We start from the raw sequence: 10,000 nt of genomic DNA on the forward strand, positions 1-10,000 counted from the left end.
ACAAACCTCGCGTCTCTACGTCTGCAGACAGGACCACCCCGACATTTCAAATGAGAACGCCCCACTGCGCGAGGGTGAGCGAGTGTGAGTGAGTGTGTGTGTGTGTGTGTGTGTGTGTGTGTGTGTGTGTGTGTGTGTGTGTGTGTGTGTGTGTGTGTGTGTGTGTGTGTGTGTGTGTGTGTGTGTGTGTGTGTGTGTGTGTGTGTGTGTGTGTGTGTGTGTGTGTGTGTGTGTGTGTGTGTGTGTGTGTGTGTGTGTGTGTGTGTGTGTGTGTGTGTGTGTGTGTGTGTGTGTGTGTGTGTGTGTGTGTGTGTGTGTGTCTTACGTCACTGCATCCTCCGCCGGTTCCTCCCGTCACCTCTTCTTTGTTCGAATGTTTTTCAATCCATCCTTCACGAAGCCCTCCCATGTAGCTAGCGTTCTTGGCGAATGTCTCGAAATGGCCAGCAGGCGCTGTCTGCTCGCGGTCTGTGCGGGCCGCTCGTCCTCCTCGCCCTTCTTTCGTCCTCCCGTCCCTCCCCTCCACCATGGCCTTCTCGGCACTTCTTTCTCCATCCGCCTCGCCCTGCCTTTTCGCATCGTGCCGTTCGCCCTCCATTCGGTGACCTCCATGGCTGTCCGCCCCTTTTTGGGTGGCGCTTGAGCTCGTACGTCCCGACTCCACTCGCGGAGGCGGACTTCGCACTGGGTAAAATTCTTTTTTCCGAGAGAGATCGGTTGTTTAAATTCTTTTTTGTGTTAGTGCCAGTGCGCGCCAGTCCCGTGCCCAGTGTTGCGCGAGGGAGTTTCGTGCTAAAATTCTTTTTTCCACACTAGGAACCTGTAGTGAGCTGTGAGCTGTACACGGAGCGAGGGTCTGTACCGAGGCGTACAGGAACGGTACAAGCAAGACTACATCAGCCAAGCCGCGGTTGAGCGGACGTCCGACAAACAGAGCAATAAGCAAGCCGGCCTGACACGTCCCGCACATGTCCCTGTTCACACAGACATCTCGCTAGGATAGAGACGTCTCTCTCTCTCTCTCTCTATCTATCTATTCATGAGGAGGGCGTTCACACTCCCAACACTCCCCCATTGTCTGCGCGGTCTTCAGATGCGGCAGACAACACAGCGGAGTGTGAAGCGATTAATCGTCACGCTGATCAGAGGCGCGAGCTAGTGAACGTGGCATGTGACCTTCCGTCTCCCGGGCTCAAGGTAGTAGACTATCTGAGCGGTCGACTGGATGTCAATTGAACAACATGGGAGTAGTAGAGCTTGGTCAGCCGCGCGCGGCGATCCGAGCTGGAGCGCCGCGGGGCGGCGGGAGGAGCGAAACCGAAGAGGCGAGAGGCAGAGGAGAGCGAAATACTGCAAAGTCGCGGCGTCGCCACATCGCACCAATGTCCCAGCCTCCCCAACGATGTGGCAGTCGCCGCGATCCTGGACAGAAGAGTGCCCCCGTCGTCATATTTCAGCGGTGCAAGGCTCTGGTCGTAGAAAGTTGCCATCGTCCAGAGCGGCGGCGGCGATGGAGTTGATGGTGGCGAGAGCCGGGGTCCAGGCTGCTCCAGAGGAGGCAGCTGGACTGGCTCGAGGGCTGGCGGCGGCGGCGACAGAGGCAGCGGCGGTGGTGGTGGCTCAAAGGAGATGAGAGCGAGCCGGTAAAGTGAAGAAGGAGAGAAGATCCGTGCCCACGAAGCCGAGGTGCTCGTGGTGGGAACCGAAGTAGACGAAGAACAGACGTCAGAGATCATTCGAATGTCGCCGAGCTCGGCCGATTTGCCGAGTCGGGTCGCGGCCGAGTTGCCGCTTGCTGGGGCTCCAACCCAGCTCCACGTCGAGCCCCAGGCTCGCACGGCACCAGCCTTCGTATCGAGCGAAGACGGGAAAGACTGTGCCGGACAGGCATCAGTCCGGTTTACACGCTGCACGGCCGAGTTGCCAAGCAGGCTCCTGGCCGAGGTGCCAAGAAGACTTGTGAGCAGGGACTCCGACCCTGACTGCCACCACGACACCCCGCAGGTGTCCATGGTGCCGGCTACCGTATCGAGCGCTAGCCAGACTAAGCTGTGCGGTCGCACCGCACCAGCACCACTCACGACGTCGATCTCATCGCTCCGCGATCTCGCCGGAGGTACCATGTAGTGAGCTGTGAGCTGTACACGGAGCGAGGGTCTGTACCGAGGCGTAGACTACATCAGCCAAGCCGCGGTTGAGCGGACGTCCGACAAACAGAGCAATAAGCAAGCCGGCCTGACACGTCCCGCACATGTCCCTGTTCACACAGACATCTCGCTAGGATAGAGACGTCTCTCTCTCTCTCTCTCTCTCTCTCTCTCTCTCTCTCTCTCTCTCTCTCTCTCTCTCTCTCTCTCTCTTGATTGATTGATGGGAACGCGAAACACAGTCCGACCAACGACTGGGACACCAACGCGGTATGGGTGGACGCTAGACGGGCGATGACGGTCACACAGGAGCGACACACAGAACCACAAGACAAGACACTCAGCCAAACTGACTGCCACACATCCTGAGCGAACTTCCCTAGTCACCCGCGGCCGGACTCCATCCGGCACGCGTCGCTGGGCGCTCAGAGCCGCGTCCCCTGCTCGCCACCCCGACGCCAAAGGCGCCCGAATCGAACGACAGGCGGCACGCGAAGACTGGTTGCAATCCCGCCGACCGCCAGGCCGCGGGATGATGCGTGCGTGGTCTTGGAGTGGGTCTCGGAAGCTCTCCTCTAGGGCTAGGGGCCAGCCCCTCTCCCTTGGCCTTGCCCTCGGAACAGTGTGTCCGAGTCGAGGCGTGTGCTTGCCGGTCGACGGCCGCGCGCGGTTGGCATTGTGACGAAGGTTGCGCGCGGCCGCGGCGCGCCCGCCATGGTTCGGCGCGGCGCGCCTACCAGCGGCAATTGTCGAGATCTATTCATGAGGAGGGCGTTCACACTCCCAACAGAACCCTATCTCATGAGAGCCAGGCTCGTGGGGCTAGCGCTCGCGCTCTCTCTCGCGCTCGCGGAGGCGGCGGCGCCCAGCCTGCTCAGCCTCGGCCTGGTGCTGTCGGCCGCGAGCGCCGCCTCGGCGCAGGCAGACGACGCCGACGCCGCCGCACCTCTGGATACGGACGAGGCTGCAGAGGAGGTCGCCGCGGCGGGCGACTTTGAGGAGGCCGACGCCGCAGAGGAGGCGGCTGAGGCGGCGGAGGAGGAGGCGTCTGCGCCCGCGCCCGCGCCCGAGCCCGAGCCGGAGCCCGCCCCGCCTCCGAAGTTCGAGCCGCCGCCGACCGCGTCGCCGGCGGTCGTGCGGACGTGGGTGGAGGCTGCGAAGAAGGCGCTGCCGGCGGCGGCGGTGGCGGCGTCGGGGCTGCTGCTCGTGAGTCGGATCGGCGGCGGCCTCTCCTCCGGCGACGGTGGCAAGGTGTACAAGGTCCCGCGCGCCGTGCGGAAGGCCGGGGCGCCGGCAGCGGTGAGCTCCACCTCCTCTCCTCCCCTCCTCCCCTCCTCCCCTCCTCCCCTCCTCCCCTCCTCCTCTCATCCTTCTCTCCTCCTCCTCTCCTCTCCTCTCCTCCTCCTCCTCTCCTCCTCTCCTCTCTGCACCTCCTCCTCTCTGCGCCTCCTCTCTCCTCCATTCCTCCTCTCCTCCTCGCCCGCCGCCACCTCCCCGCCACCTCTTCACACCCTCCCACCGTGAACAGGTGCCTGACTCAGCCACAGCAGAGGAGGAGGCGCCGAGCGATGGTCCACCGGCGGCGTCCGGCACCGCCCCCCGCCTAGAAGCGCCACATGCGCGGGGGAGAAGTTCGTCCGAACCTTCTCGGAGCCTTCCTGCAGGCACCTGGCTCGACCGCCAGATCGACCGAGCCTTCTACTGGCTCTCGCAGCGCTTCGGGAAGAAGTGAGGCGGCGGCGGGGGGGAGGGCGCTCTCCGTGCGCGCCGCACGCCACCACGCGCACCCCACCCGTCAGACAGCGCAGCAACAACGGCTGCGGCGGCGGCGGCGGGGCCGCCGGGGGCCGTTGGAGCAGGAGGCCGGGCGGGCTGCGGCGCGACCGGGCGGGGTCGCGGCGCAGCCCGCTGGCAGAAGCTTGGGCCGGCAGCTTTGGGCGCGAGATGTGGCGGGATCTACACAGTTTGAGAGAGAAGACCGGGCGCGCATGCGTACCTGAGGTTGCTTTAAAAGGCCATCTCTTTGCAGATTGCACACCTGGGAGGTCACTCTCGAGAGACTCGTTGCCTCTAGCCTCTTGCGTGAAGCACAAGGGGTGCACAACCAAGGGCAAAAAAGTGGAAGCCTGATCATTCTCTCCTCCTCGGCCTTCTTTGCGGCCTCGGCTGCGGCTGCCTCGGACGGCTGCCTCGGCACCCTCCTCTCCGTCTCCTGCGATGGCCCAGCTCCGCCCGCCCCGCCGCCCTTCATCTTTTTCTTGCCCTTCTTGCCCTTGGCGCGCTTCTCCGCTTCGACCTCCGCCAGCAGCTCCTCGGCGTGCCGCGCCGCCTCATTCTCCCCCACCGCCCTCTCCGCCGCCCTCGCCGCCGCCTCTGCAGCCGTCGCCGCCTCCTTCGCCGAATTCTCGGCCGCCGCATGCTCCCCAAAAGCTCCGCCCCGTGCCGCACCAGCAGCTCGGCCACCCGCTCGCGGCCTCGGTCGGCGGCGTACATCAGTGCGGTGACGCCGACGCGTTTTGAAGGTCGATCGAAGCGACACGCTGCAGCAGCGCCGCGGCCAGCCGCCCGTTGCCGTAGAAGGCGGCGACCATCAGCAGCGTAAAGCCGCTCACACCCGCAACAGTGAAAGTCGCATCGACCCGCCCGCCGCCGTCGAGCCACGCCAGCACCGCCGCGTCGTCTTGCTTAGCCGCCTCCACGACCTCCTCGGGGACGGCGCCTCGCCCGTTCCGCTCTCCACGCCGCCAGGAAAGGACGCGGCAGTTGGTGCCGCCGCTGCCCCTTGCTCGAGGCGGCAGGGCCGTCCGCCCCTGCGCCGCCCGCCTCGCCGATGTCCTCGGGAACAGGCCCGCTGCTGCCTGCCCCCGCGCCGCACGAGCGCCGCCGCGTCGCGCCTCTCCGCCGCCACCTCGCCGAGAAACGTCTTGACGGCGGCGACGCACTCGGTGTGGCCCTTCTGCTTGGCGATCGTCAGCGCTGTGTGGCCGTTCGCAGTGCGCAGCGCCATGTCTGCGCCCGCCCGCAGCAGGCGGAGCACGACGACAGAATGGCCGTAGACGGCGGCGGCTGTGAGCGCAGTGCAGCCGCTAACGTCTTGCAGGTCGACCTCTGCCCCGTGCTGCAGCAGCAGCTCCGCCACCTGCAAGTGGCCTTGGTAAGCAGCGAACATCAGCGCGGTTCTGCAGCCGCTGTCCTGAAGGTTGATCTCCGCGCCTGCTGCAGCACTCGGCCACCTGCACGTGGTCATTGACGGCGGCGGCCATCAGCGCCGCAGGGCCTTTGCTATTTTGCGCGTCCGGCTTCGCGACCCGCTTCAGCAAAAGTTCGACCAGCTGCTTGTGATCATTGGCGGCGGCGATCAGCAGTAGCGTCCAGCCACTCAAGCTGCCGCACGCACCTCGGTGTCAAACCAGCCCATCCACCGCCCGTGTGCCCGCCGTGTTTGTTTGAGCACTTGAGCACTGGATAGGGTCGATTCCGCATGGTACGGGACCCCTCGAGTATGACTCGAGAATCAAAGTGGAACAGGTTGGAACATCCTGAGCACGGCGCCGCAGGCGCCTGTTGATAGGTCCAGATGATAGTCCTGGATGGGCAATGCATACGCCTAGTCGGGCCTCAGATCGCCCGACCGACCTCGTCCCGGTGCTGCTCTGTGTGGTCGGTCGGATTTGAGACGTGTTTGTCGGATTTGTGACGCCGCCGCACCGCGCCGCGGCCGGGGGCCCTCCGGAGGCCGAGGATGGCCGTGGCGGACCGGGACGAGCTCTGGGAGGTGAAGTCTGAAGTGTCGGTGAGTATATTGTAGAGACAGACCATGTGCACAATATCTCTCAGTCTAGCTAAGCCAGGGGAGGCGATGCCGGGGATGTACAGCAGCTTGATGGGGCTTCGCCGGCGTGCGTCCTGGAGCGGTCCCGGATGGGCGGTCCGAAGGAGGAAAACTCAGATCAACGCCGACGCCGCTCTGATTCGACTTTTTACTTCAAACAAAGACAGTGGCACACGCGCCGCAGCGTGGTGCATGCCACTGTCAGGAGCGGATCCGTCAGTTAGTTGTGTTCACGCCGGGATCGTCATCTGACTAACCTGGGCAGACTTTACAGTTGTAGGCCGCGACAGTAGCCTCGTTGGCCGGGCGTGGAGTTTCGTACTCCGGCACCTGAAAGGTGAGCACTTCATTCAGCATGATTGCCAAAGTGTGTCCCAAATGCTGAGAGGCGGCCGAGGCGCTTCGAGGGAAGGGAGAGCTCAGCTACGAGATTAACGACGTCGACAGACAGCTGTTACCCGAGTATGCCTCCCGACATTCCGGCGCCGTCCTGTAGGTGGGTGGGCGAGGCCTTCTTCGGGTTCGGCTCGCTCGACCAGGACGGGGCTGTCGACCCGAAGCCGCAGCCGGGCGAGCTCATGACCACCAGGGCGATGGCGGAGGGTTCGATCGAGGGCGCATGGCAGGACTACGTCATGCCCTCGCCCTATGCCACCTGCTTCCGATACAGCCGATTCGGCTTGACCAAAGCGGACCCCCGCAACGTCTCCGCGCTGTCTGGGAGGAAGGTCCCATTTGCAGCGTCGTCCTCGACCTCCGCGACGGCATCACATGACGATGGCGCAGACGAGACTACCAAGGCATCGCGCCGCCGGCTGGCCGAGGAGTGCGACCCTCCGTCACCGCCACCGCCGTCGGCATCGCCTTCTCTTCCGCCTATCACTGGAGCCGGCTGGTACAATGGCCTCTGCTCCTGCTGCGCAAACGAGGTGGCCGACGATGTCAACAAGACTGACCTGTGCGCAAATGCCGCGGTCAACTTCACGTGCCCCAAGACGTGCGGTGGCGAGGCAGACGAGGACAACTGCTGCTCCCTCTTCGGACACATTGCATTGAAATCCATCAAGGCTGATGTGCGCCAACCGCCCCCGCCACCCCCCGCCCCCCGCCCCATCGCCCACATCACCTGTTGTCCATGCCGCACTGAATCGCAGAACTTCGGAAGGAGCCTCAGCGTCCCACTGAACGACGACGAGCTACAAGAGGCCATGGAGGCAGTGTCAGTCGATGAAGAAGACTTTGAGGCGATGCTCGACGAGAGCATCTGCGAGCTCTTTCCCACGAGCGAGGAGCAGGAGGCCTTCAAAGACGATGCGGTGGGCCAGATCTATCCGCTGGCCTGCTTCAAGCGCGGCGAGACGGATATCTCGCGGATTGCGGGAACGAACGATGAGGACCTAGGCCGCCGCCTATTCCAGGCGGAGGAGGCAAGGCTTCCCGTTGAGGCGGCATCAACGCCGCGCGGCATCAACGACACGTTTGACAGCTCGCTCGCCCGCTGCTCTTCTGCGGATCGGCCCACAAGCACACAGGACGCCGCCCCGCCATGCGTCGAGGTAGTGGTGGGAGGCTTGGGGCAAAAGGGCATCCTTGCCGACAACGGACTGGCCCTCACATGCGTCTCCCTCGTGACGGTGAGCCCGCCCCCTGAGACGGCGCTTGCGACCATGTGTGACTGGGCCAAGGTGAAGGAGCTTTGCCCGGAGAGCTGCGCTGTCGCGGACGAAGAGGCGGTAGAAAGAGCCGAGCTGGAGGAGGCGATCGGCATGCTGGAGCAAATGCGGCCCGCGAGCGAGGTTGAAGACGACGACTGGACGGCAAAGTGGACGCGCGCAGAGGAATGCAACGACACACCCGATGAGCTGCTCGCCCCGGAAGCGAAGCGGCTAGGGCTGCTGGCGGAGAGTTGCGCGGATTTGCTGTTCCTCGGGGGGTGCGATTTCAACGTCGTCAAGGGCTTGTGCCCAAAGTCCTGCCGCGCGTGCTTCGGGTCGGACGAGGCTCACCATCGCGATCGTCGTCAGCTGAAAGCTTTCTGTTGAAGTGGTCACGAAGTTTCTGTTGCGGGCGGCTGACATCAGCTAATTACGGTCCCTCGAGGGGTGTTTGAGGACTCCGTGCTCGTCGTGCGTGGAACCCCCGCGCCCCCTTTCACATTTGGAAAAAAGAACGCCTTCTTGAAGTAAATATAACCACTGTTTTCTTCATTCAGAGCGAGACAACGACCGAAAATGGGCAAAAACGGGGTGATTTTGGTCGTCTGTCAAAATATCTGAAGCTCTGAATGGGGGATTCTCCCCAAACCTTGCTCAGCTGATCCAGCATGGGTCGTAGGCCAGGCCTGGGCAAAGAAACCAGTACCTCAACCGGCTTCCCTGAGCGTCACAGCTCGGTGATCGCGCGCCGGCCGGACACCACTGTAACGTCCGTTCCGGGCATTTGAACGCGACCTTCGGGGGCAAAGACATGGGCTCTATGGCTCAGACTGGACTCCTCTTGGTCCCTTCTGATGCCCTAGGCCACACCTGGGCCTTACCTGGTGCTCTAGGGGCCGGGCAGGGTTTGCCCCCCGAAACTGGCACGCGTTCCGAATTCTTCCAACGGGCACCGCTTCGGCCAGGCAGGGCGGTAGTAACATGGAAGACGTAACCGAGTGTACAACACGCTGGAAACGCGCGGCGCGCCCCGCTGACAGCTGACTGCACACACGTCTCACGTGCGGCGCGGCGCGACCAGAAGCACTGCTGGGTCAGCTGCGCCTCCCTGCGGTCCGCCCCATGGCCGCACACTCGTGCAACGCACATGCCGTCTGAGCCCTCCTTCCTCCACTGCTCGATCCACCACGGCCCTCGGCACACCTTCTCCCCGCCCTCCCGGCCGACTGCGAGCCGCCTCCGCCGCCCGAGGCGATACGCTTCGGGGGTGGGCAAAGGCAGGGGCAACACGCCGCGGCGGCGCCTCACAGGAAGTAGGGCACGTTGGAGAGCTGCCCTCCGCCGCCCGCTGCCTTGGTCGACTCCACCTCTTTGAAGATCTTGAAGTTGCGCACCAACTGGTCGTCGAGCGCCAGGATGCACGCGTCGTTGCCGCAGCGGTAGCAGTAGTTTGGCGCCGACCAGACGGTCACGAGGCTCTCCTCGAACATGTACTTGTAGCCCTCCTGCACCAGCTGGTGCGCCCGGCAGATGAGCTCGAGCCCATTGATTGCGTTGAACTCATGCGTCACCTTTTGGCCGAAGAGCCACCCCGCACCGCGCGGCGACACTGCCCACGTGTCGATGTCGTCCGGATCGGACCACATCAGGTCGCAGAAGGCGCCTACAAATAAAGAAATACCCGGGGACAAATCAAGACATGCCCCGGGCCGGACCACATCAGGTCGCAGAAGGCGCCTACAAATAAAGAAATGCCCGGGGGACAAATCAAGACATGCCCCGGGCCGGACCACATCAGGTCGCAGAAGGCGCCTACAAATAAAGAAATACCCGCGGGACAAATCAAGACATGCCCCGGGCCGGACCACATCAGGTCGCAGAAGGCGCCCTCATGCGGAATCTCCTGCTTGCGGTCGATCAGCCGCATCTGGTCGATCGTCCGCACCTCGTGCGCGAGAGAGGTGGGGAGGTGTGGGGAGATGTGGGGAGGTGTGGGGAGATGTGGGGAGGTGTGGGGAGATGTGGGGAGGTGTGGGGAGATGTGGGGAGATGTGGGGAGGTGTGGGGAGATGTGGGGAGGTGTGGGGAGGTGTGGGGAGATGTGGGGGGGTGTGGGGAGGTGTGGGGAGGTGTGGGGAGGTATGGGGGGATATGGGGAGATATGGGGAGGTGTGGGGGGATATGGGGAGATATGGGGAGATATGGGGAGATATGGGGAGATCGCACCTCTGGCGAGAGGCCTCCGTGCACGCAGAGCACTCGCCTTGCGGAGGCATAATAATAATAATAACAATAATAACAATAATGATAATAATGGGTGTCGGGCGTAGCCGCTCGGCCGTGCCTTGCCATGTGTGCGTGCTGGC

At 63.5% G+C, this 10,000-nt stretch overlaps 2 protein-coding genes across 2 annotated transcripts in view; one reads left to right on the forward strand and one right to left on the reverse strand.

The window, feature by feature from the left end:
- Nucleotides 1-2,945: 2,945 nt before the first annotated feature.
- Nucleotides 2,946-4,172, forward strand: EMIHUDRAFT_441857 (hypothetical protein; the record flags this gene model as incomplete). Its single annotated transcript, XM_005785033.1, has 3 exons — nucleotides 2,946-3,446; nucleotides 3,676-3,736; nucleotides 3,812-4,172. The coding sequence occupies 3 exons, from the start codon at nucleotides 2,949-2,951 to the stop codon at nucleotides 3,877-3,879; spliced, it is 627 nt and encodes a 208-aa protein (XP_005785090.1). The 3' UTR covers nucleotides 3,880-4,172.
- Nucleotides 4,173-8,611: 4,439 nt separating this feature from the next.
- The window catches only part of EMIHUDRAFT_467966 (hypothetical protein), a gene marked incomplete at its 5' end in the record, with an annotated part of 4,502 nt that continues 3,113 nt past the window's right edge, over nucleotides 8,612-10,000 (reverse strand). Inside the window, 3 exons of the mRNA XM_005785034.1 lie at nucleotides 8,612-9,297; nucleotides 9,465-9,579; nucleotides 9,861-9,897. Coding sequence (XP_005785091.1) covers nucleotides 8,939-9,297; nucleotides 9,465-9,579; nucleotides 9,861-9,897 — 511 coding nt within the window. The 3' untranslated portion in view covers nucleotides 8,612-8,938. The remainder of the gene's footprint in view (nucleotides 9,298-9,464; nucleotides 9,580-9,860; nucleotides 9,898-10,000) is intronic.

Source organism: Emiliania huxleyi (assembly GCF_000372725.1).
Source record: "Emiliania huxleyi CCMP1516 chromosome Unknown EMIHUscaffold_165, whole genome shotgun sequence".
Taxonomy (NCBI): domain Eukaryota; phylum Haptophyta; order Isochrysidales; family Noelaerhabdaceae; genus Emiliania; species Emiliania huxleyi.